The sequence below is a fragment of the Theropithecus gelada genome, chromosome 4 (assembly GCF_003255815.1).
Source record: "Theropithecus gelada isolate Dixy chromosome 4, Tgel_1.0, whole genome shotgun sequence".
Lineage (NCBI taxonomy): Eukaryota > Metazoa > Chordata > Mammalia > Primates > Cercopithecidae > Theropithecus > Theropithecus gelada.
Genome location: NC_037671.1, coordinates 35,958,146 through 35,984,138, shown reverse-complemented (window position 1 = coordinate 35,984,138; position 25,993 = coordinate 35,958,146). Strand labels below are relative to the sequence as shown.

The window sequence follows — 25,993 nt, the reverse complement described above, 5'->3', positions numbered from 1 at the left end:
ATTGTTCCAGCTATCCAGCTACCTGATTCAAGTCCACTGCACAAGAGAGGCACACCTGCCCTGAGTAGGGGTGGAAGAATGGCGGGATGACTAGGAACCAAAGGGCCCCCGAGATCAGTGGGACTGGGGAGGCAGGGGAGGGGCTGAGCACAAAGCCCAGTGAGGGTCTGCAGAGAGAATGGCAGAGGGAAGGGCCAGCCCCCAGCCCAAGAACCCAGACCAGCCCAAGAGGGGGTATCGAGCCTCCCAACCCCACACAACCCTGCAGCTCAACCCTGGCCTCACCCCACTCCAAACATGGCCTCCGCCTGCTCCCCGATACGATCCAGGTTCATGTTGGCAGCTGTGGGGAGAGGGGCAGATGGGAGCAGGTGGTAGGCCCAGCCCAGGAAAGAGGGGAGCACAGGCAGATACTCAAACCACCCTCTTTCCTGCACTGGCTGCACAGCAGCTGCTCTGCCTGCCCCTTTCTGGGAAGGAACCAAGTAGGGGAGGAGTCACAGCCCCCTACTTCCCTGCAGGGCAGTACAAAGTGGGCAGAGATCCAGGCTGAGAGTCAGGAGATCAGGTCCTGGTCAAGCTCAGCCTCTGATTGGTTGTCACCTTGAGCAAGTCCCTGCTTTTTGGTGAGCCTCAGTTTCCCCATTTGGAAAAAAAGGGAAGGGTGCCTGCCCTTCCCCCTCACTGAGGCAATTAAATGAGACAATGGAGAGAAAAGGCCTTTGCGGACTAGAAAAAGGAGCAGGGCTTGGGAGCTGGCTCCACTCTACTGCTGTGTATCCCTGGGGAAGTCGCACAGCCTCAGCCTGAAGGCAGGGCAGGGGCTCACTGGTAGAGTCGAAGGCAGGGGCTGTGCCATCAGCCCCACTGTCCTGCATGGGAAACACCTCCACGAACTCCTTCTTGAAGACAGACAGCAGATAGGAGATGCGGTAATCCAGGCGGACATTGAGGATGAACTGGAGAAGAGGGGAAAGAATGAGGAAAGCGTCAGGTGAGGATGGGGTGAGGACTGACCTGAGGTCAGAAGGCCCTTCCTATTTTATGGGGAGCAGGGGGTCCCCAAAAAGGCTCTAGCACTTGGGGTAGCAGGGTCCTCAGCACAGTCATTCGGGATGCTCCAGGATGTCACAGCAAAAAAAACAAGACCCCTCTCCCCAAGGAGGCCCAGGGTGCCCTCTCCCCAGCTCTTGCCCCAGTGATGGAGGACGGGGGCCTCCTCTCAGCATGAGGCAGTGAGCACCCCTGCACCCGGCCCACTCAGTCCCTCTTTCCCAGGTTAGACACTGACAGGAAGGGGAATGAAGCTCCCAGGTCCAAAACCTGACTCTTGTCCTCCTATCCTGCTCAGCCAAACAGACCCTGGATACTCACAGGAGGGGAAACTGAGGCCTGTGAGGGAGGAGGAGCGGCTACTGTGGGGCAGACGTGAGGATGCAGGGTTTGCAGACATGGGTGAGTCACACAGCCTCATGGTGCACAGGGCCTTTGGCCAAGCCCCAGGATGCAGACATGGAAGGCCCAGCCCTCAGAATGAGTCAGAAGCTCCCTCCACTCTGACTCCCCGCCAGAGGTCCCCCATGGAGGTCACTGCACTACCCTTCCTGCCCTCTGGTGACAGCAAGGCAAAAGCAAGCATCCCCATCCCTCCTCGGGGATGAGCCCCTTCTTGGGGTGTGGCTGGGGAGTCTCAGATGAGACCAGAACAGCGATGACCGCATCCACCTTGCCAAGAAATAGGTTCTTAAATCTCTAGCTCTGCTTCAAAATCCCTGTGACCCTGGGAAAGTCCCCTCCCCGCTTTTATTTTCCCCATCTGTAAAATGGGAGAATTGAGTTAGACTTCAGTGCACGTCAGAATCACCTGGAGGGTTTGTCACAACACAGCCCACAGGAACTCTCCAGTGTTCCTGACTCAGTAGGCCTAGGGTGGGGCCCGAGAATGTGCATTTCTGTTTTTCTTTCCATTTATTTATCATTATTACTATTTTTTTAATAGAGATGGGGTCTCACCCAGGCAGGTCTTGAACTCTGAGCTCAAGCAATTCTCCCATCTTGGCCTCCCCAAGTGCTGGGATTACAGGCGTGAGCCACTGCGCCCAACCGAAAATGTGCATTTCTAGCAAGCTCCCAGGTGAGGCTGGCCCAAGAACCACAATGTGGGAATTGCTGGGCCTGACAGCCAATCCCAATGGAGCCTTCAGTACCAAATACTGAGATCTGAAGGGGTTTGCCCTGCCCAGCCTCCCTATACCTGCCCCATTACCTTCCCCCTATCCCCAACATCTCCCACGTGGTCCTGGCCCAGGCACCTGAAGGATTTCCAGGATCTTCAGCTTGGTCTCCATCACCACAATGTCCTCATTCTCCTCAAACTTGCTTCTGTCTAGCGGCTCAGCAGCACTGGCCCCAGCAGGCAGGCTGGGGGCACCGAAGACTGACTGCTTGCGGCTCAGCACCATGGTGGACATCATGTGCCCCACGCCCTGGATGGACCGCCGCACATTCTTGCCTGTGGAGCGGGGAGTACAGGAGGTTGCTGAGGAGGTTGTAGAGGGTGTATAGCAGGGATCCCTGGTCTGATGAGGGAGGCAGAGGGTGCACATTCTGTTTGTGTCAGCTGCAGGCAAAGCCTTGCTAAAGAAGGGACAGGGCTAAACCAGGAAGGCTTCCTGGAGGAGGGGAGCTTTAAGCCAAATCTGGGGAAAGAAGGAGGTGTCAGGGCAAAGGTGAGCTGTGTGGGGAGATGACTGAGAATTGTCTGTAGGAAACCATAAGAGCAGCTACACAGCCTGGGGACTGAGGGGACACTGCAGGGAGGACAGCCCTGAAAACAGTACCAGGCTCTAGGCACCTTTTGTTTAGATGAGTTTATGCAGCCTGGGAGTGTCTGGGAGGGCAGGGCTGCCGCTCGCTCATCCCTCAGACAGGCTGTGCCTCCCTCCTCCTCATACACACAAGGACAGGGCTGTCTCGCTCCTCCCTCCCTATCTCCCCTCAAGACCAAGCAGGGTTGGAAGGCAACTCCCCCAGACCCGGCGTCTCCAGGGAGTCCGGGCAGGGACCCCTCTGGTCTCGCTGAGGTGGGAGAGGCTTGGGCCCAAGATATCCCCTTGAGGCAGAGCCAGGTTGAGTTGGGGGAATGCGGGGCTGGGGAAGGTGTTGATCTGAGGGAACTTCCTGTGCTAGAAGGAGGCTGAGGACCGCCAGGGTGGCCCAAGCCGGGCAAAGGCCTCACCGCCGGGGTCCTCATAGGCCTGCAGCATGGCCGGGGGCCCCTGCACACAGTCGATGATGCCCAGCAGTGTGCGAGTGAGCCGCAGCAGCTCGCTGAAGCTGTAGAAGCCGAAGTAGATGAGGTTGTGCGCCAGGCTGACCACCTGCGGAGGGGCGGGGCCGAGGTGAGGTGGGAGGGGCCGGTGCACGGGGGCGGGGCTTCGTGGAGGGCGGGCCGGGACTGGGGAAACTTCGTGGAGGGCGGGCTGGGACTGGCGAAAGGGGCATCATGAGGGCGGGGTTCCCAGGAGGGACAGCGGAGCAGGGAGAGGCAGCCCTTTCCCAGGCATTGGATCAGCAGCCTGCCTCTTGGAGAATCCCAGCCTTCTATACGGTACCCCTGCACTGGCTGGGGACACAGAAGGAAGTGGGGGGATCCCACAGCCGATTCCTGGGTGCAAACTGAGGCCAGTGTAGGGCCAACCAGAGCCCCACGGACCCCAGCCCCTGGGCACTCCCCCAGCCACCTCAAAAGTGAGCTTATTCTTCTCCTCGTTGGCAAAGGGCACAGCCTCGCTGACCACATTGTTGAGGTAGTCCTCCACGAACTCCATGGTGTTGGCAAACTTGTTCTTCTTGTCATCTCGGGACGCGTTGAGGTTGGAATCATAGCTGAGGGTGGAGGCCATGAGGCATGAAGGTCCCTGAGATGCACCCACCCCAGCCTCTACCCCTGCCCCGCCCACCCTGCCTTCACCCCTCTCACTCCTTGATGGTGATGGCTGTGGGGATCTCAGTCCAGAGACGGGCAAACTTGACCGGCGTGACCAGCTCCTGGGGGTCGCGGTCCACATGCACGTGCAGCATCAGGTGGCAGAAGGAGGCGCGCAGGTCAAAGGGCAGCATCTCGTCCGCCATGCACAGGAAAATCAGGTCCACACCCAGCTGCTGGGAGATCTCATCGATGGCCAAGTACTGGCGGTCCAAGCACATGCGGGCAAAGAGCTTCAGCTGGTACCTGCAGGACAGGGAGGACGGTGAGGACACGGCAGATGGCAGCCGCAGGGCTGCTGGCACTGGGCACTGGACTTGGTGAGGACTCAGTAAAATGGCAAAGGGATTAGGTTAAAGATGCACCAGCTGCAATTCTGAGTTAGAAAGGTGAATGGAAAACCTGTCTGTGATGACGAGTACTTGCAATTCTCCCCCTCCTGGCTAAGACTCAGCCAGGACAGGTTTTTATGGGAAGAGGGACGTCTGAGAGATGAGGGAAAGGGTGAGAGACAGGGGAGGGCAGTGAGGTGAGAAGAGCCAGCCTTGGCCAGGAAGGGTGAGGGCAAGATGGGAGAGAGAGGACAGGGAAGTGGGTAGGTGGTGAAAGAGGTGTGACCTTGATGGAGGGGATACAAAAATGAGGAATGTAGGAAGCTTTGTGCTGCCCTGGCAATAACAGGCCCTCTGCCTCCTCCTCACAGACATGACTTCCCAGGGGCTCTGGAGCTGGACAGCCTGGGTGTGGGCCATGGCTCACTGCTGATGGCTGTGTAACCTCAGGCAAGTTCCTTTACCCCTCTGTGCCACTGTTTCCCCAGTTTTACAACAGGAGTAACTATAGTAGCTACAACAAGGGTTGTCATGTGGCTCAAATGAGGGATCAGGACAAGTGCTTTAAAAGGGGACTACTACATGGCAAGCATTTAAGAAGGGAGTCTAAAGAGATTTTTTTTTTTTTACTTTTTTTTTTTGAGATAGTCTTTCTCTGTAACCCAGGCTGGAGTGCAGTAGTGTGATCTTGGCTCACTGCAATTTCCACCTCCCAGGTTCAAGCGATTTCCATGCCTCAGCCTCCCGAGTAGCTGGGACTACAGGTGTGTGCCACCATGGCCAGCTAATTTGGTGAGGTTATTTTAATAATACACGTTTGGAAACAGGTTGGGTTTCTTGGAAGCCTGGTTCCTGTGCTGCGCCACCCAGTGCTATTGGGGGCACACAGTCCTCTTCACTCAGACTTCCTGGAATGAGGCTGCATGGCAGGGGAGTGACAGCAGGGACGCCTCTTCCGAGGAGGCAGGAGCCCCACCTGAGGCTGTCAGAGCTCATCCTCAGCAGGGATTGGCCAACAGCCTACTGAGAAGGCTCAAAGGCACAGGAAGAGGGGGGAGGAGCTGGGGCGGGGCACCTGTAGTAGCTGAGCACATTCTCGTCGTGGGCGTTGCCGGCCCGCGCCTCCTGGGCCAGCTGCCTCACACTCTTCTCATGGTGCTCGTTATTCTTGTCAGTCCACGTGAGCCACACTTCCTCGTCTGAGTACTCGATGCTCAGGTACTCGTGGGATTGGGCCATCTCCTTCACGGGCCGAAGTCTGCAGACCACCAGCAACCTGTCACAGGGAGCCACGGCCAGGGCGCTACGCCTGGACCCCTCCCTGAGCACACCGGGCCGCACAATGCCAAACACCACAGGGACCCAGACAGACCATATACATCTCAAGGGCAGGGTCCATGGCTCATTCTTTTCTGTGCCCCTTCCCCACTCCCCCACCCCGCCCCACAGTGCCAGGCACACAGCAGGACACGTAAGAGGCAGAGAGTTCACAGCTGCAGAGAGCAAGGATGCCAGCTCCAGCCTGAATCCAGACAGGGCCTAAGCTCTAAGACAGCTGGGCGCCAGCAACGTGGAGCCCAAGTGCGGGCAGGGGGCGCAGGGCTCACTCTGTCTGGATGAGAATGTCACTGTTCTTGGGGTCCAGCACACACTTGCAGATGAGCTCCTGGGTGACGGGGATGGCAATGTGGTTGGACACACACAGGTCAGAGAGGTAGTCCAGGAACCTGGGGTGGTGACAGCCAGGGGTGGGGAGAGGGTCTCAGAGGCTGGTCCCTTTAAGGACGGAACCCACCCTTCCCTTTCTCCTTCCCCAGCTGGCAGCACCGCCACCTGGGACTAGCTCCCTCTCAAGGCTTAGAGATGGGTGGGATGGACTCCCAGGTCCCCAAGGAGGAAGAGCCCCAGGGCATCATCCTGGAGTCCGGGAAGGCTAGATGGGAGTTCGGGGGGACAGGGTGAGGAGGCGCGAGGGCCAAGGTGATATTCAAAATATTTAACAACTGGTTCAATACAGGTTCTGACTTTGTCACTGGAGAAGGTCTTGGGGGCCTCTAGTGGTACCAGGAGTCATTCCCATTGTTGCTAGAGTGGGCCAAATTTGGGGGGATCCCAGAGAAAGGCTAGGGAGGCTAAGGCCTCAGGGGGGTGGCAGTTACCAACAGGTGCAGGAATAGTTCAGTATTCTCACAACCAGCAGACTTTCTACCCAGGCAAGGGAGGAGGGAGGGGCAGGCGCCGGGCGGGGAGGGGCTTCGGGCCCACCTGGGCTCCCGGTTCTTGCGCACAAGGCTGACGAAGGTCTCCACCTCGGTCTTGGTGATGTGCTTTTCCAGGAGCTTGCGATTGTTGTGCAGCAGGGCGGTGATGGTGTCCTCAGCCAAGATGTCATAGCCAATCTGGGACTGCATCATCCCAAACTGCTTGGCGATGTGCTCCTGGGGGGCAGACAGCCTGGGGGTCACAGAGAGTCACAGGCGGGCCACAGGGCCCAGCTCTGCTCTGGAACACTGCCCCCAGACCCCAAGATAGGGACCCAATACCCTAGAAAGGTGGAGGTCCGGGAGAGGAAGCATCACTGGGTAGAAGAGTGACTTAGATTACGTAGTTATTTAGCTCGTGGGCTGTTTCCCACCAGAGCGAAACCTCCACGAGGGCAGGGACCTTGTTTGTGTGGAAGGATTGGCTACATAACTTGTCAGGCCCAGTGCAGAATGAAAGAGCAGGACCCTTGCTCAGCACGGAATCTAACCCAGTGCAAGGCCCTTGTGAGCAGTGGGCCAGGTCCCGTTCCCATGAACTCAGCCCTGCTGTCTGGTGCCCTACCGGACCCCAGACCCCAAAACAGTGCCTGGCACAGCACGTACGCCTGAGGAAATCACTTGCTGAGGAAGGAACACATAGCCAGCGAGTGGGCCAGCGGGGCAGTGGCACACCTGGTTCTTGCGGTAGTCCTCCTGGGAATGCCGCAGCACACGGTAGCACAGACGGAACATGTGCTGATAGGGGGCGTTCTTCTGGTCTGACAGCTCCTCCAGCCGCACCAGGGGACCTTCACCTCCCTTCTCACGGAACGGGGCCTTCAGAATGCCAAAGATCTGGGGGAACACGGAGGGTGAGGACTGATTGCCCAACACCTGTCTGCATCCTGAAGTCATCCCAGGAGTCATCCCTGAGCCCCGACTGACTGCCCTAAAGCCAGCCCAGACATCGGCTTCGAGCTGATTCTAAGCTGGACTGCAACCCCAGACCAGCCATCCTCAGCCCCAATTCCAGCCCCAGCTCTCTCTACTCCTTGTTGGAATCCCGAAGCTGACCCCAGCCCATCCCTCCCTGATGCAGATTCTAATCCCAGCTCAGATCTGGGGCCTGGGGGAAGAGCAGAGGGTCTCGGCAGCTCAGGGTCTGAGGCTAAGAGAAAAGGCAGGCAGGGCCGCTGTGGCCAGAGCTTAAGAGATGAGACACAGGCCTGCCTTGTCAAAGTAAAATGTTACATAATTACAAAAATGTTTTAAAGGTTGGGGCTGGGTGGAGAGGTGAAAAAATTGTTCTGAAACAGAGAGCAAAGTGACAGAGCAACAGAATGGAATGAAAAAACCTTAACTGGATCCTCATTTTAAAAAAAAAAACAAGCTTTACAAAAACATTCTGGGAACATTAGAGAAATGTGATATGGACTTGGTATTGTTGTGATTTTCTTAGGTGTGAGCATGTACTATGGTTATATAAGGCAATGTCCCTATTGTAATAGGGATGCCTGCTGAAACTTTTGGGTGTAAAATGCTGCCTATTTTGAAATGTGTGGACGGAAACATGGATGTGTGAATAGAGCTACATAAAGCCAAGGCAGCAAAATGGTGAGGCACCTTGTTCCCTGTACTATTCTTCCAATACTTTCCCAATATTTGACGATTCTCATAATAAAAAAATTGTTAAACATTTTTTTGAAGCACAGCTCTGGACCCAACATCCTGAGCTCAAATCCTGTCTGCCGCTTCCTAACTGTGAACCCTGGGCCAAGCGACTCTGGCCTGTGTTTCAGCTTCTTCACCAGTAAAACAGGGTAAGAATCACGGTGCCTCCTGCAGGCAGGGAGGATCAAATTCGTCAACACATGTGGGGTACTTAGGGAAGTGCCTGGCACGTGGTCGTGCCCCATATATACTGGTTTTTGTTAAAGTAGGGGATGAGCCTGCAGTTCAAGGCATCCCTCTCCTGGCACCCGGCCCTTCCGCGTCCCCTCATGAGTACACACGCACCTGTTTGAGGATGTTCTGCTCCCTCATCAGCTTCTGCCGTTCCCGGTTGGGCTTGGTGACCATGATGTCCAGGACATTCTGCCCATTGTTGGGGACATCACTGACAAAGAACACCAGGTCTTCCAGCAGCTGGATGACAAACCTGGGTGAGGGTACCCGGGGATGACGAGTGTGAGATGCCCACCCAGCAGGTGCCCCTCGTGGGGAGCCAGTCCCTCCCAAAATATGGCTTTCCTGAGTTCACTTAGCGGCCCCCAAAGCATAAAACCCATCCTCAGCCTACAACTCCTCTCCCCGGCTTTCCCCTGAAATACTCTCCAAACACGCCCAGCCCCACCCACCCTGGATTTCAAAGTGGCCCCAAGACACAGAATCTCAGAATATCCCAAGCTGGAAAGGAAGTGCAGGGCACAAGGCGGGGAGTCTGGTGTGAAGGGGGCTGCATTTGCATCCTGACTCTGCCACTTACTAACTCTGTGACCCTGGGCAAGTCTCGTAACCTCTCTGAGCCTCAGCCCCGTCATCAGTAAAGCAGGGCTAAGTGGCCTTGAGACCATGCTCAACACAGTAACCAGCTCCACCATAGGGTTAGTTCTGGGAGTACTTGAGCTGTGAGGCACCCAACTCCTGCACCCAACTCCAGGGTCCCAGGCTCAGCCAGGGCCCCACAGGGGCCAGTCCCCCACTCTCTCCCCAGTTTGCCTGGCTTCTGCTTCATGACTCCTTTCTTCATGAAATGCAGGCCCTGGGAGGGCAAGATCACTCAGAAAACCTCTGTGCCACTGCAGCCCACCTGCGGTCATTCTGGCTGATGAAGCCCTCATTGAGTTTCTCCACGGCGCTGGCCAGCATGGAGCTGGCATCATTGGCAAAGTCCAGGTCTCGGATCTCGGACACAGGCACCGACACGATGGCAAAGGCCTCCTTGTCTTCCTTAGTGGGGCAGGTGCCCAGCTGCAGGGACAGGGGTCAGCAGGGCACCTGGGAACAAGCTCCGGCCCTGGCCCCAGCCCCACCCCCACCCCTAGGGACCCGTACCATGAGCCGGATGGGCCGCTCCTCCTCGATGTCAATGGGCACATTGGTGCTCTGGATCCACGTGTTGGTGCAGAGGTGCCGCAGCCGAACGTACGAGTTCCTGCAGGCGGGTGGGAGGGCAAGGACTCGGGGAGTGCACTACGGAATGCGTCCTGCTGCCTGCCGGCCTACCTCCCCAACACTGCCACGCTTCCACCCTACTCCACACCTCAACAGCTGTGGGACAGGGCCACTGGTGCCCCTCCAGATGAGGAAGCTGAAGTCAGAGAACAGCCAGAGCTAGCCCTGCACCCAGGCCCCGTCCTGACCACTGCACTAACACGGGCAGCCTTGTCCACACTTCCAAAACCAAAACTTATTTGTACACTTGGGACCAAAATTCATTTGGACAAATGAGGCTATTTAACTATTTATCCCATTAAATTTCAAGGTGCACACATTTCATAGAACACATGCATTACACAGAAATACTCAATGTCTATGATTACAAAATACAAGTTTACCTTTCTAAAATGAAAAGCAATCTGAATACCAAATCCATCTGCCTCCGAGAGTTTCAGGGAAGGGACTGTGGGCCTATGTTGTGACTCAATTAACTCTCCCATTAGCCCTGTTAATAGGGAACCTTGATGTTCCCACTAAAATGACGGAGGCAGAGTGAATAGCAGCCTGAGGGCATACAGCTTAGGACACACCAAAGCCTGGATTGACACTTGAGAAGTTTCTTGATGTTCTGTCCTAGAATCTCAGGGTTGGCGGGACCTCAAAGGCCAGAGAGTCTGGCCTCCCCATCCAGTGTTTGGGTTCCCCGTGCTGCTGTGTCCTAGACAAACTGCCCTGCAGCCTGTGCTTGAGCACTCAGACCAACTGGGGCAGGTGCTGGGCACACAGCAGGCATGCAATGGTGGTCAGCCGCCAACAGACCTCAGAGCTGGATCCCCTGAGGGATGGGACCTGCAGAGACCCCAGAGGCCAAAGGACCTCAGGAGGGCGGAGGAGTGAGGAATCCAGAGAGTCCCAGAGACGGAGGGCCCAGCCTGGGCACCACCAGCCAACCCCCAGGCACATGGCGCATACCCACCGGGGCACGAAAGAGTCGGTTTTCTGCAAGGTGGTGGGGTCCAGCTCAAAGAGAGAGGCAATGTCGTTGCCATGAGGCACGGCCACCAGGCGGTACTTGATCTTCTCCCCAGCGTTCCTGCGGCCTGCACGGCCCTGGGCCCCCTGGTTGAGGACCCCAAGTCAGGTAGAAAGCCCTACCTCCTCTCAAGCCCCCGAAGCACCTGGGATCCCATCTGAGGGGTCGCTTCCCTCCAGCCCCCCTCCCAGGGTTTCACGGCCTCCCCTGCCCCCGCCTACCCCCAGGGCAGGCCCATAGCCTCACTGGAGACCTGCTTTGCTCCTCACCATTCCTGTGGCCTTGGGATCCGAGGCATCACCTTTGTAACTGGGGTTCTCCTGGACAGAGATACAAGATGCAGGGGAGCTACTGGACACCAAACTATACCCACACGACCCCACTGCAAAACATAGTCACCTACATGGGACCCTGGGTTTGGGCAGGCAGCCTCCACCCCCCCAGGGGTGCCGACATCATTCCAGGGGAGCCCTTCATGGCCCCTCTCCATAGAACCACAAATGAACACACATACACACCAATGCCCCAACACACACAAATGTGTGCATTACAGACACATGGGAAATTTTGCTCACTCTGTATCCTCAGTGCCTAGAATAGTGCCTGGCACATAGTAGGAACACAGTGATATTTATTAGGCTTCTTTACAGTCATGCCTTTATTTGATAATATTGGATAAATGCATGAGTGCAAAGAAGTCAGGGTCCACAGGCACATGTGCCACATATTCAGATATGTGCACAGACGCTCCTGCACACCCACGTGTACATGCACACAACATGAGCCCCAGGATGCCCTCTGCCTCCCGCTCACCTCAGCAGCCAGGTAGTTGCCCGTGGCCAGGTGCTTGAAGCGGTACAGGCCATTCCAGTGCCCAGCTCCTCCACGGCAGGGGTCGTGGTGGACCACCTGGGGGCACGCAGGTGTGAGGCAGGAAGGAGAGACTGGCCAGGCATGGGGAGTCAGACCCCGGGGAGGCCTGGAGATCTCTGGGTAGGTGGGTTCTGGACCCTCCCTGGCCTTTTGACTCTGGAGGCGCTCAGAGGGAGGTAGGGGTCAATAACCCACCCTCCAGGATGGTGGGGAAGAGGGAGAGGTGGCATCCAGGGCTAAGTCCGGGGTGCCAGAAGCAGGGCTCTTCTGACCTCCACCTCCCAGAGAGCATTGGAGCTGGTGGCCGAGGTGGCCGACTGGCGCAGTGTGGTTCTCAGGAACACCTGCAGCTTGCCCTTGTACTCGTCACAGGTCAGGAACTTCTCCTGCTCCGCATGGAACAACCGCACCACGTCTCCCTGCAGGCAGCAGGGTGTGGCTCAGGATGGCTGCGGCCCCTCCAGGCTCAAGGACCCACCCAAGGCCCAGCCCCACTTGCCTCAGACACGGGTGGCTGCTGGCAGGGCCCCTCTTCCAGAGCTGGCACACAGAGAGGGGGCTGCAAGCTGAGCCCCCCTAGAGAGCAGCCAGAGCCCAGGCACTCTGCCCTCAGCCCACATCCCAGACCCCAAATCCAGAGCTCTCCCAGGCCTTCCCATGTTCAAACCCACCCTGGACCGCCTCCCTCCCTATCTGTGCCTCTAGACACCCTGCCTAACCTCTAACGGCCCATCTCCAGTCACCCTCTCCATGAAGGAGGGGGACCTCACCCCCTCAGTCTTCCCAGGGCCATGACTGCCCCTCTCTCAGGGTCCCTTCTGCCTAAATATTGGTAGGTTGTGCCCATTTCTTTTGCTCCCCTGTTGGATAGGGGCAGCATGGAGGGCATGTCCATGGCTTTGGACACAGATACTACGTTTGGATCCTGTCTCTGCTTTTTTTTTTTTTTTTTTTCAGAGACAGTCTCCCTCTGTCACCCAGGCTGGAGTACATGGCACGATCTCAGCTCACTGCAACCTTCGCCTCCTGGGTTCAAGCGATCCTCATGCCTCAGCCTCCTGTATAGCTGGGACCACAGGTGCGTGCCACCACGCCCGGCTAATTTTTTTATTTTTAGTAGAGACGGAGTTTCACCATGTTGCCCAGGCTGGTCTCGAACTCCTGAGCTCAGGCAATTCACCCGCCTCAGCCTCCCAAAGTGCTAGGATTACAGGCGTGAGCCACTGTGCCCAGCCTGTCTCTGCTCTTAAAAGTTGTGTGACTTCAGATAAGTTCCTTAACATGTCTGAGCCTCAGTTGCCTCTTCTGTAAAATGGGAATACTATGACCTCCTTGCAGAAATTGTGAGGATTATAATATGCATGATGAAGTCACACTGCACACTTACCGCGTGCCAGCCACTGTGCAAGCACTTGTAAGCCTTCTCACCCAATCCTCACACCAACTCTCTGGGTAAATACATCATTAGCCCCATTTTATGGGTGGAGAAACTCAGGCATAGAGAAGGTAAGTATCCTGCCGAGGGTCATGCAGCTAATGGCAAATGGGACATGAATCTGTGGCCCAGTTCCAGGGCCTACACCTTCATCATTCCATCACCTTCCTCCTGCTGAGACCCTGCCGCCCAGCCGGCACACAATGCATGGCTGCCACTCTTGCTATCATCACTAAAGGCATTTTCTGTCTTCCCTCCAATGAACACACACTAGACACAAAGCATTCAGTGAATACCTGCAGAGTGAATGCAGCAGTGAATGCAAGAATGCATGAATGAATGACGATACCCAGATTGGTCAGTTACTATGGCAGAACCTAGTGACTTCTGCGCCCCAGAAGCGCAGGGCAGGGGCAAAAAAGCAGTGGACTTAGCACCAGAAAGCCTTGCGTCTGAGCTGCCTTGGAACCATGGAGCCATGGCGGATTCCCCAGAAATAATCCTATGTAGACCACAGAGTGAGGCCCAAGTGATGCTTCATTTTATTTGTTTGTTTGTTTGCTTGTTTGTTTTTTTGAGATGGAGGCTCGCTCTGTCGCCCAGGCTGGAGCGCAGTGTGGTGCAATCCTGGCTCACTGCAACCTCCACCTCTCAGGCTCAAGTGATTCTCCTGCCTCAGCCTCCTGAGTACCTAGGATTACAGGTGCCCACCGCCACACCCCGCTAATTTTTGTATTTTTAGTAGAGAAGGGCTTTCTCTATGTTGGCCAGACTGGTCTTGAGCTCCTGATCTCAAGTGATCCACCCGCCTCGGCCTCCCAAAGTGCTGGGATTACAGGCGTGAGCCACCCCGCCCAGCCAAGATGCTTCATTTCCTAAGTGCTGCACAGATTCGGGGCTGGAACTTTAGGGAAGGCTTCTGGGAGGGGTAGTGCATGGCTGGACCTTGATTAATGTGTGGACGATGTGCAGACTTAAGGGTGGGAGGGAGGGAGGGAGAAGGCATTGGGGCAGGGCATGGGTGGACGGGAAGCAGCCCAGGAGGTAAGAAGGATGAGGAGGGTGGGGGACTGAGGCAGCCTGAGCACGGCAGGGGAGTCTAACAGAGCGGCTCAGCGAGGGGAAGAGGGCAAAGGGAGCCACTGCAGGCTTCTGAGCAGGGAGGTGCATGAACACGCAGCCTCCTTAGGTGGCTGCTCTCGGGCCTGTCACCTGTCCCTCTGACAGGTTTCACAGCTGGATGTTCCTGCCTGCTCCCCTAGCTGGACAGCCTCACACTCTACAAATCTGCCCTCCCTGCCCTCCCTCTGCACCCCGTCTGCTGGTTCCATCCCCTGCAGCCCCACCCAAGAGACATCTGAACTCTCCTCTCGCCCACATCTGGTGTTCAGGTTTTCTCGAATGGTCTCTCCGGTGGCCCCAGACAGCTCCCTCTGCCCTCAGTCCTGGATCCTCCTGAAGTCTTCACTGCAGTATTTCCCAGGCCCCCCTTCTCTCCCAGAGCTCACATCAGCATGTTTGGGACCAGGAAGGAGACAGGCGGTGACCCCTAACTCAGCAGACAGGGCAGCCTCACTCCCTCGCCAATGAGGGCACAGGGCAAGGGGCAGGGGGCCTGGCATGGATACAGGCAGCAGGAGTCGGGGAGAGGATGGTGCTCAAAGGCTCTGGGTGGGGGGGATGGAGACCCCCAGTCCACTGACACCCCCTTAAACAAGAGAGAAAACAGACCAGGCAGGACCCAGGGAGGATGGAGAAGGGGGCTGTGGCCAGAGACGAGAGAAGTGGCAGTCCTGGTAGGGCCATGTGGGTGGGGCCCTATGGAAGTGGAGGGAGGCTGGGGGGTGCAAAGCTGGGGAGAGTGTAAGGGCCTGAGGCCTGGCGAGTGGAGAAGGCAGGAAGAGGACCCTGGTGGGGAGGGCTGGGTGGCCAACTGGGCAAGGCAGGGATTCCCAGTCCTTACCCCTTTCAACACCTCCTCCAGGTGGTCCCGGAACTGCATAAACAGGTTGATCTTCCAGCTGGTGTTGCAGTTCACAGAGTTGACCTGGGGAAGGGTGACGAGACCTGTGTTGCCAGGCAGATCCCAGCCACTGAGGGCCCAGAGCAGGGCTGAAAGGAAGAAGCAGCCCAGCCACCGTTATAGTACAAGGACAGGGTGTCTTCTTCCAGGCAGGGTCCCCAGACCCCAGCCCGGCTACCTTGGGACCACCAGCCTGTGGGGTGGAGAATGAGGGCAGCGTTGGGAAACGCATGCAGGAGCCATGAGGCCCAGCTTGTCCAGCGGGCCAGATGGGGCTGGAGGCAGAGACTATGGCGGTGAGCGGGGTGTCTTCACCACCAGGGGTGCGTGGACGTCCCTGCACTGCCTGGCTGACCCCCGACCCCCTCACCTCCTTGCAGCCGGCATTATCGCTGAGTTCGTAATTGCTGGCATGCAGAGGCTGCCCGGCGTTGACAGGATTCAGGATCACCTTGTCCCCCACGACCACCTGAGCAGACAGGCAGGACAGGTTAGGTGGGAAGGGCAGGGCCCTCCTGTCGCCACACCTCCAGGCCTCCCTCGGGTCTCAGTCTGCCCTTCTAAGAAATGGGCATGACCTTATCCAGTCCCCACACCGCAGACCCTACAGAAACCCCTCTGGAGCTCCACCAGGCCCCTCCAAGCCCGGCCCTGCCCTCACGTTGTCCCCATTGCTCCGCAGCTTCCAGAAAGGCTGGATGAAGAGCCAGGAACCCTCGTTGCCTGTGGCATCCAGGGTCACCCGCATGGCGTTCTTCTCCAGCAAGGCCGGAAGCCGCTTGTTCACCGTCAGGTACTTGTTGCTCTTCATGTGCAGGAGCTGGGGGTCAGGTGGGTGCGGAAAGGTCACCGGGCCCCAGGGGGTGGCCATCAGGGAGGGGATATGGGGGGATGCCCTAGACCCTTGGTCACACCCTGGCTGCACACACAGTATCAGACACCTGTCACAAACACACAGGCCGACACCCACAGCCACAATCACACACAAACATGCACACAACAGGCACACCCCCATGGACACCCTGGTGATCACAAGAAAGAAGCTGTTCTAAATACTTTACATAGATTACCTCAAGTAACCTACAATGATCCAAGAGGGAAGCACTATTACTGCCTGATTTCACAGATGGGGAAACCAAGGCACCAGGGAAAGTTAAGTAACTTGCCCAAGTTACACCATTAGGAGTAGCAGAGGCAAGATTTGAATCCAGACAACATGGCTCCAGACTCCATGCTGATGGTCACCATGCCACAAACACACCCATGGCACGACTACTGAGGCCACACAGCAACAGACACACACAAAGTCAGACACACAGCCACACAGGCCCCAGGGCCACTCATTCACCCAGGGACACACAGGCACAGAGGGCAATGCCTGCTGGCAGCCCTCACCTGGCACCAGCCCAGCCTGTTAGGCAGGGAGAGGGACAGGTGGGAGAGAGGTGGGCCAGCCTCACCTGGATCACACTGCCATACTTCACGACATCCCCGTGCACCTTCTTGTTCTCCGTGTCGTTTTGCTTCTGCTCCATTTGGGCCGCGTGCTGGGCAGACACACACAGAAGTGAAGGGTGGGCTCAGAAGCTGCTCCTAGAGGGAGACATGCCCCAGCCCCACACATGCACGCACACATGTACACACACACACACACACAGTCACCTTGGACTCCAGGACCCTTTGGACCCCTGCCCCAGCTCTTGGTGCTGCACCCAGAGTGCTGCACTCCGAGTGCAGAAGGCAGCCTGAGGTCTCACAGCACACACAGCCCAGGCAGCCAAATCCCTACACCTCCCCAGCCACCTCCCCTGGAGAGGGCATGCCAGCAGCACCTTGAGCATCCCCAACAATCCCCTTACACCCCCAGGAACCTAAAGCTGTGTCTCACCACCTACCCTCATCTCACCAGACTCCCAAAGCCCCAGACACGGGACCCTTGTCCCAGTCCAAACCCTGGCAGGGGCTGCTTGGTGCCATTTCCTGGCTCCCACCACCACCCCCACTCCTCCGCAACCTTCTCTCCCAAAACTGTATGCATTCAACCCACTGCCTCCAGGCAGCCCTCCCTGACTGGTCACATCCCACTCTGATGGATCCAATGCTGGTGGCCTTGAGGATTTGGTCTACATCCCATTAGAGACAGCTTTTTAGGCTCTTCTGTCCCCTGTTAGACTGGAAGCTGCCTAAGGATAGCTGCCCTGTCTCCTCCACCAGATTAGGGGTTCCTGGAGGGCAGGAGCCCTGTCCCCTCCATCAGACTGGCACTCTCTGAGAGCAGTGGTCTCTGCCCTTTCCTCCTCCTCAGTCCTTTACTGAGACCAAAGCGAAGGTGGCAGCTGGAGAGCCTTGCCATGGACCATGTGACTTTCCACAAAGCAACAGCATGTAGCTGTGTGACTGCTTGCGGTTCTGATTATGTGGCTCTGCATAGGTGAATGCCCTCCCGCCAGGCCAGATCCTCAGCTCAGCCTCTACCTGCCGGCAGCGGGAAGGAAGGCTGTGGCAGCCCCCACCCCAGGAAGAGAGCTGGGGTATTAATACCAGAGCTCAGGCAGTCCACCTGCAGCTCCCTCTCTCCAGCCCAGTTCACAGCTACAGGGCGTCGCCCAATGTCCCCATTCTAGACCCACCTCCTCTGGGCATGGGGCTTAGGGGAAGGGGACAGAGGGAAGCAAGGTTTGTATGACAAGGGGTGGGGCAACAGGGCCCAGGGCCCAGGCTGCAAAGTTCCTGACCACAGCCCAAGCCTCCCACTCTCTTTGTGGTTTGGGGAATGGGGCTGGGACCCGGAGATCTGCCCAGGATGTGAACTGAGCCACTGCCTACAAGGGGCTCATAAGCGACCACCACATCCCAGCATCATGGCACAATCCACATGTCTGAGGAAGCCAGGGTGAGTCAGAGACCTGGGGGCCATCTAGGCTGTACTGCAGACTCACAGGATGACCATGGACAGACCAGTCCCATCTAAGGGCCCCAGGCTCCAACTCTATAAAACAAGGGGAGAGATTAAGACTAGATCCAGGGCACCCAAATTGGATTCCCCAGAGCCACTGTCTCCACAAGCCACTGGGAACTCCATGGACAGCTGTACAGGTTGTTCACTGCTCCGTGGTGTCGGCATTCCACTCTCTGAGCCATGCAACCTGGCATTGGGCTGTGCCAGCCTGGAAGAAGGGACACTTTCTTCCCACTGACACAACATAGTTATACAGACTGGTGAGTCACTGGGAAGGGACCCTGCTCCCCCTACATCCACTCCTTCACAGCAATTCACACCAACCTCTTGCATATTGGAATTTATTTTTTTATTTTTATTGTTTATTAATTTTTTGTAGAGATAGGGTCTTGCTATGTTGCCCAAGCTGCTCTCAAACTCCTGGCCTCAAGCAATCCTCCTGCCTCGGCCTCCCAAAGTGCTGGAATTACAGGTGTGAACCGTCATACCTATGCAAGTTTTAGAAACCACTCAGCTCAGCCACAGAGCCCCTACTGGCTCCAACAAGCAGCGCTGTTGTTTGTGTGCCTAGGTTCCTGGTACATGTGCACAGATGCATGCCTGCACACACACACATACCTGCAGCTTCTGCAGCAACACCACATCAGCGATCTTCTCCTTGTCCTGCTTGGTCTGCTTGGCCTTCCAGTACTGCTTCTGGGCCGAGTAGCGGTTCATGGGGCACACCTTGAAGAGGCAGTCTGTGGTGGGGCAGGTGGGGGGTGAGCGGAATGGTTCATCTGGGGCTCAGGGCCCTCCCTAGAGAAAACCCCAGCCTGCAGCTCTGCTCTCCCAACCTTTCCCCATTCCCGTTCCCCGCTGCAGGCAGACAGGAAGCAGGTGGAAGAACCTCATAAAATTTGGAGCATCCCGGAATACGCTGAGTAGAATGGGGAGGCTCACAGGCGGGTTTGAGAGCAGTGCATCTCACTTGGTGGGGTGCCCTCTTCCCCTGGGAGATGTACCAGAGGCTGCTGGGGCCTCACCCTTATGCCATGTCTCTGCCCAGCTTCTGTGAGTATTGGCAGCTAACAGCTCACATCTGCATCCTCCTTTAGCTAATTGCCTTGGCCGATGGAAACCATCTTGCACACAGATGCCTGGGAAATGGCATACCCCTCTCCCCAGGGGCAGCCCCTATCCGGTAACTGACACAGGCACAGAACAGCCCAGCCTCTGGAGGGGACAGTCTGAGGAGCAGCTCACAGTCCCGAGCTCCCCATGGGGTCAGGCTGAGGCGCATCTCCCCCTGAAACCACACCCTTGCTTAGCTTCTTCCCTTGCCTATACAGAGAGGAAGAGGCTCCCTCACTGTGTTCTCCTGAGAACTTCCTCAATAATTCACCCATCTTAGGCTCCGCTTCTAGGAATCTGACCTAAGACAAGGCAAATCCAAATTCCAGAAACACGTTCTCTAGTACAATTTTTATTTTGGCAAATAGATAAAACAACTGTTATTTCCATAAGCCTAAGCTGCAAGAAGGGTGTCCAATTTTTCTGCTTATCCAAAGGAGGCAGGAGTTGGAAAAGGCTGTTCGAAAGCTTGGTAGGAGGGGAGGGAGGATTCTGGGTGCTGATGAGGGGCTGGTGTGGGTGACTGGGCCTGCGTGACAATAGCCTGGGCTGCCCTGGGAAGCAGTGAGCTCCCCATCCCAGGAGGGATCCACAGCCTGGGCACGGAGCAGGACTCAGTGGCCCTGAGATCCCTCTCATGCTGCAGCTGTGTGAGTCCCTGACTGCACAATGCTCCAACAGTGTGGAACAGAAGGGAGATGGTTATGCTGGGGGACTGGAGAGGAGAGAGCCACTGGAGGGTCCCAGAAACAAAACCCCTTCTTCAGGTCCTTTCCTGTTTCCTCTAAGAAAGCTGTGTCTTTTCTCTGGTCAAAGCTGGTCATCCAGTCCCAGGGATCAAAGAAAAACTGGATTTTCCGTCCCGTTCATAAGGAGGCAAAAGTCCCATGGGACCATTGAGAGTAGAAACCGAGTGAACCAAAGATGAAGGAAGACAGAACTTCCTGGAAAGGAAACGGAAAAATGGCAATTCCACAAGCAGATGGAGCCACCAAGGGCCGCCCCGCCTAGCCCCGCTCAGCACTGCCAGCATGAGTGGATATCACTTCCAAAAGAGCACCCAGTTTGTTGGAGAGAGTGTGTCTTTTTTTTTTTTTTTTGAGACACAGTCTCACTCTGTAGCCCAGCCTGGAGTGCAGTGATGTGATCTCGGCTCACTGCAACCTCCACCTCCCAGACTCAAGCACTTCTCCTGTCTCAGCCTCCCAAGTAGCTGGGATTATAGGCATGCACCACCATGCCTGGCTAATTTTTGTATTTTTAGTAGAGATGGGGTTTCGCCATATTGCCCAAGCTGGTCTCGAACTCCTGGCTTCAAGTGATCCACCCACTTTGGCCTACCAAAGTGCTGGTATTATAGGTGTGAGACACCTAGCCCGGCTAAGAGTACGTCTTTATGGGTTCGGGTCAACCCTCAAGAGGCAGCTGGGGTCCTCCTGCTTCTTCAGGCTGGGTTGGCACTCCCAGGGCTTCCCCACGTCATTTTGTGGATCTCACTGCCTTGTTAGAGGTAGGCAGTTCCCAACAGAGTGGTGGGGAATGGGGCACACCAGGGAATGTTCCAGAAATTCACTGGGTAGGGAGTGATTTGGGCTGTACCACCAATTGTCACAGTAGCACTTAGTGAGCAGAACAGGGATGCTCGATGCCTGCACCACAGAGATTATCCTGGGTGATGCCTGATGGCAAATGTCCTGCCCACACGCATAGGTGGGCATCTATCAGCAGTGTTCTGGGCCTAGAGCTATACACAGAGGCACGAATTTTTTTTGCATGGATTTAGCAAACACTGAATTTTCCAGGAATGCAACTCCAATATAAACTGAGGGAAAGCTGCCCTTTGTGTTATTCAAATTTTCCCAGGAGTTTTCTGCTATTTCAGAAAATACATCACTCATGGCCACACCAAATGGGTGCATGTGTGGCTGCCACACTCATGATTTAAAGGCAAGTGGGCTGGGCACAGTGGCTCATGCCTGTAATTCCAGCACTATGGGAAGCCGAGGCAGGAGGATCACTTGAGGCCAGGAGTTCAAGACTGGCCTGGGCAACATGGCAAAATCCTGTCTGTACAAAAAAAAATTTTTTAATAAAAAATTATGAACGGGCAGCAAGTGGTGGGAAAAAATAAAAATAATTTTAAAAAACAAAAAATTAGCCAGGCATGATGGTGTGCATCTGTAATCCCAGCTGCTCAAGAGGTTGAGGCAGGAGGATCGCTTGAGCCAAGGGTTCAAGACCAGCATTGGCAACATAGCGAGGCATTGTCTCTACTAAAATTCAAAAAAATTAGCTGGGCATGGTGGTACCTGCCTGCAAGTCCCAGCTACTTGGGGGACTGAGACAGGAGAATCACTTGAGCCTGGGAAGTCAAGGCTGCAGTGAGCCCTGATCATGCCACTGCACTCCAGCCTGGGCGACAGAGTAAGACTCCATCCCCAAAAATAAAAAATTAAAATATGGATATGGATAGATTGTATTATTTATGAATTCCACTGTATGTTTTTTGCTACCCTCACCAGACTCAGGGGTGGGCAGGCTAGCAGGGATTGGTACAGCTCATCACTGTTTCCCTAGCCCCTAACCTGGGCCTCAGCAAGCATCTGCCGGATGCATACATCAACCCAGAAATGACTTCCTCCTGTATAAAGAGGTAGGGTTTGATTTAACCTTGGAGGGAGGAAGAGGTTATGAGGCACACAACTGGAGGAAAGGGCAGGAGATGGGAGAGGATATGGTGCATCTGGGAACAGGACACAGGTCCCTCCTGGCAGGGGCAGGGAGCTCATGCAGGAAACAGGGGCCAGGCAAGGGAGGTGCTGAGCTGAGACCAGAGGGGCTAAGAGGTGCAGGGCCCTGTGTCTGAGCCCACAGGTCCCGGGGATTGTCAGCCACTTGGTCTCCACATGGCCCACCAGCCCCTTCGGCCCCTAGTCCAGACAGGAGAAAAGGCGGAAAGGGACAGGTACAGCCCCTAGAGCAGGCGTCTCAAGCTTTTCCGACCTCGACTCACCCAAGAAATAAAACTTAGATCATCACTGCTTAAAACAGCATGGGGACTCCCTGCCCCTGGTCTTGGTGCCAGGCTCCAGGTCCGACAGGGCTGAGAACCATGGTGACCATCTATGGTGATAGAAAGCAACTAAAACAATGGAATTTTTTTAATGTGTGTTATGCTAAGACTTAAAGAATCGACAAGGCCGGGCGCGGTGGCTCAAGCCTGTAATCCCAGCACTTTGGGAGGCCGAGGCGGGCGGATCACGAGGTCAGGAGATCGAGACCATCCTGGCTAACATGGTGAAACCCCGTCTCTACTAAAAATACAAAAAACTAGCCGGGCGTGGTGGCGGGCGCCTGTAGTCCCAGCTACTCGGAGGCTGAGGCAGGAGAATGGCCTGAACCTGGGAGGCGGAGCTTGCAGTGAGCCGAGATCGCGCCACTGCACTCCAGCCTGGGTGACACAGCGCGAGACTCCGTCTCAAAAAAAAAAAAAAAAAAAAAAAAAAGAATCGACAAGATGGTGAAGAATTACCCAACCAAAAGAGAAGACAGAAAGGAAAACAAAAGAGATATAGAAACACCCAGCTACTTTTGCCTTGAGGCGACTTCCTGATTCCCAACAGCATGGACTTTTATTTTGACAGCTTCTTCATATCAGAGGTCCATGCCCAGGCCCACAGAAGGTGAGGGGTCAACAGGAGATCGGGACCCTAAAGGGATACCGTCTCAGACAAGGGCTGAACTCACAGTAGAACAGCTCCTACCAGGAGCTAAAGATACCAGTTGGAATCCCCCAGATGGTTCAAGAAACCCCAAACTTGAGCTGGGCTTCAAGAGGGCTCGAACTGGTGAGACCCCCAGGAGTCTGGCAGAAGGAACAGCAGGGCCTTCCTGGAGGAAGGTACCTTCATCCTAGACTCAAACCAGACTTTTCAAATGCAATAACCAGTATATGCTCAAAGAAAAGCAGGAATCCTTGGGAACCAGACACCACGGGGAGAACAAGCCCACAAAATAGACGCTGAAAACAGACACGCGCAGAGACTTCAGACGCAGACAGCACCTGTAAAACAGATATGTCTTCTCTGCCTCAATCAATTAAAAAAAAGCTTCAAGATCCCTGCAGAGAACAGAAAACGATAAATTCCAAAAAAAAAAAAAAAAATGACACGGCAGAAGAAAAAAGAACCAAGTAGAACTTCTAGAAATAAAAAAAGCTTCAATAACCAAAATTTAAAACTCACCGGACATATTTAACCAGAGAATAGCCAGAGTTGAAGAAAGAATTAATGAAACCCCAACAGCCCTTATAGGGTGGATGCATTTCAATTCTATCCTATCCATTTATGTCAATGATGGCTGAACCCATTCAAGTGACTTCACAGCCCACTAGCGGGTCAGAGCCTGTGTCTGCATGACAAACACTGCCCCGAAGCATCCCCGGGAGAGCAATGAAGTCAGAAAAGAGCCCTCCCGGCTCCTGACTCCTCCGTATCTTTCTTGGAAACTTAATACCTGGAACTTGTGAGATTCAACTTTTTCTCTCACGCTGATCCTCCCTCGGAGCCTTGCCCTCACATGCATGTGCCAGAAGATGCCAAGTGAATGAATAAACAAGTGGGTAGACTCGGGGCCCGTCGCCATACACATCCCATGCTTCTACTGCACTGTGCTCCTTGCCCAAAGGCAAGCCTGTCAGAACCCCAGAAGGGGCCTGAGCCTTCCTTGTCACTAAACCACAGGGCTGAAGGGCAGAGAGAAGGAGAGTGGACAGGTAGCCAAGAGATTGGGCCCACACAGGAGTTGCAGTTTCAAAGGCCATGAGAAAAGGTGGAGGATCCAGGGAGGTTTCCTTGTAAGGACTGTTGTGTTCCGGGGTGTGTACCTGTGGATGAAGAGGCACAGGGCTGGTGAGGCTGCAGACAAGAAGCTATTCATTTATTAAATAAGATCAGTCAACATTTACCCAAAACTGACTAAGGTGCCTACCACTCCAAATGCCCACTGCCACTGCATACCATCATTCCAGGGCAAGGGGGATAGCTTTAAAATATACAAATTTCCAGGCCCTCCACAGATCTTGGCAGGTCTGGTGTGAGGTCTAGGAATATGCATTTTTAATGGCACCTCTCCCCTACCCCTTTTCTACCCCAGATGGTTCTGTTGCTCAACCAAGCACCAGAGTAGAGGATCCAAGTCAAGGACAGAGAGCAAAGCAAGTTATACAGTCACGGTAATGTACAAGCTCTGCATGAAATAATGCCTGTATCTGCTTCCAATTGTCTTCAATGTTTAGACTCAACCTATAAAACAAAACACCCAAGATGTCACTGTGGTTACAGAAGATAATGGAAGGGTTATTCAGTCTTGATGACTTAAAAATAAAAATAGGCCAGGCGTGGTGGCTCACACCTATAATCCTAGCACTTTGGGAGGCAGAGGCGGGCAGGTCACCTGAGGTCAGGAGTTTGAGACCAGCCTGACCAACATGGAGAAACCTCCTCTCTACCAAAATTACAAAATTAGCCAGCCGTGGTAGCAGGTGCCTGTAAGCCCAGCTACTTGGGAGGCTGGAGAATCGCTTGAACCCAGGAGGCAGAGGTTGCAGTGAGCCAAGATCGCTGCACTCCAGCCTAGGCAACAAGAGCGAAACTCCATCTCAAAACAAAATAAAAATAAAAATACATGTGGCATAGGCCAGGCACAGTGGCTCACACCTGTAATCCCAGCACTTTGGGAGGCCGAGGCGGGTGGATCATGAAGTCAGGAGTTCAAGACCAGCCTGGCCAAGATGGTGAAACCCCGTCTCTACTAAAAATACAGAAAACATTAGCCGGGCGTGATGGCGCAAGCCGATAATCCCAGCTACTCAGGAGGCTGAGGCAGAGAACTGCTTGAACCTGGGAGGCGGAGATTGCAGTGAGCCAAGATTGCGCCACTGCACTCCAGCATGGGCGACAGAGACTCCATCTTGGAAAAAAAAAAAATAGACGTGGCAGCCTGGGCGTGGTGGCTCACACCTGTAATCGCAGTACTTCGGAAGGCCAAGGCAAGAGGATCACTTGAGCCTAGGAGTTCAAGACCAGCCTGGGCAACTTGGTGAGACCCCCTCCCCCTATTTCTACAAAAAGTTTTTAAAACTAGCCGATCTGCTGACACACACCTGTGATCCCAACTACTTGGGAGGCTTGAGGCAGGAGGATCACTTGAGCCCTGGGGGTCCAGGCTGCAGTGAGCCATGATTGTGCCACTGCACTCCAGACCCCGTCTCAGAAAAGAAAAAAAGATATACATGGCAGTAGTGGGAGGGAGACATGGACAGAGTGCTTGGAGGAATTGACAGAATGAGGGGAAAAAAAAGGGGGTACCTGAGACTCTCAGGTTTATAAAGGTGACCCTAGATAATCTACAGGCCACAGGATGCTGTTGAGAGGATGAGGGGGGCAGTGAAAGAGCAGGCCATGAGAGCTAAATTCTCATCTATCTTAGAAGGGCACCAACAGATACTCTAAAATTGGTAAATCAAGCAGTAGTGGCTGGGCACTGTGGCTCATGCCTGTAATCCTAACACTCTGGGAGGCCAAGGCAAGAGGACAGCTTGAGCCCGAGAATTTGAGACCAGCCTGGGCAACACAGTGAGACTTTGTCTCTACAAAAAATTTAAAAATTAGCCAGGCGTGGCAGCACACACCTGTAATCCCAGCTTCTCAGGAGGCTGAGGTGGGAGGATGGCTTGAGCCTGGGAGGTCAAGGCTGCAGCGAGCCATGATTGTGCCACTGCACTCCAGCCTGGATGACAGAGCAAGACCCTGTCTCAAAAAAAAAAAAAAAAAAA

General features: G+C 55.0%; 2 protein-coding genes across 3 annotated transcripts in view; one reads left to right on the top strand and one right to left on the bottom strand.

The window, feature by feature from the left end:
* The window catches only part of LOC112622829 (40S ribosomal protein S10), an 846,014-nt gene that overhangs the window by 756,050 nt on the left and 63,971 nt on the right, over positions 1-25,993 (top strand). The gene's annotated exons all lie outside the window — the stretch shown is intronic.
* The window catches only part of ITPR3 (inositol 1,4,5-trisphosphate receptor type 3), a 75,468-nt gene that overhangs the window by 22,410 nt on the left and 27,065 nt on the right, over positions 1-25,993 (bottom strand). Inside the window, exons 3-24 of the mRNA XM_025382728.1 lie at positions 18,664-18,785; positions 16,547-16,633; positions 15,748-15,906; positions 15,457-15,555; positions 15,027-15,110; positions 11,901-12,047; positions 11,569-11,664; positions 11,025-11,075; positions 10,699-10,841; positions 9,618-9,717; positions 9,373-9,533; positions 8,580-8,721; positions 7,257-7,418; positions 6,586-6,758; positions 5,928-6,047; positions 5,396-5,578; positions 3,983-4,234; positions 3,744-3,888; positions 3,239-3,380; positions 2,313-2,512; positions 830-959; positions 286-343 (exon numbers count right to left, since the gene is read on the bottom strand). Coding sequence (XP_025238513.1) covers positions 286-343; positions 830-959; positions 2,313-2,512; positions 3,239-3,380; positions 3,744-3,888; positions 3,983-4,234; positions 5,396-5,578; positions 5,928-6,047; positions 6,586-6,758; positions 7,257-7,418; positions 8,580-8,721; positions 9,373-9,533; positions 9,618-9,717; positions 10,699-10,841; positions 11,025-11,075; positions 11,569-11,664; positions 11,901-12,047; positions 15,027-15,110; positions 15,457-15,555; positions 15,748-15,906; positions 16,547-16,633; positions 18,664-18,785 — 2,956 coding nt within the window. The remainder of the gene's footprint in view (positions 1-285; positions 344-829; positions 960-2,312; positions 2,513-3,238; positions 3,381-3,743; positions 3,889-3,982; positions 4,235-5,395; positions 5,579-5,927; positions 6,048-6,585; positions 6,759-7,256; positions 7,419-8,579; positions 8,722-9,372; positions 9,534-9,617; positions 9,718-10,698; positions 10,842-11,024; positions 11,076-11,568; positions 11,665-11,900; positions 12,048-15,026; positions 15,111-15,456; positions 15,556-15,747; positions 15,907-16,546; positions 16,634-18,663; positions 18,786-25,993) is intronic.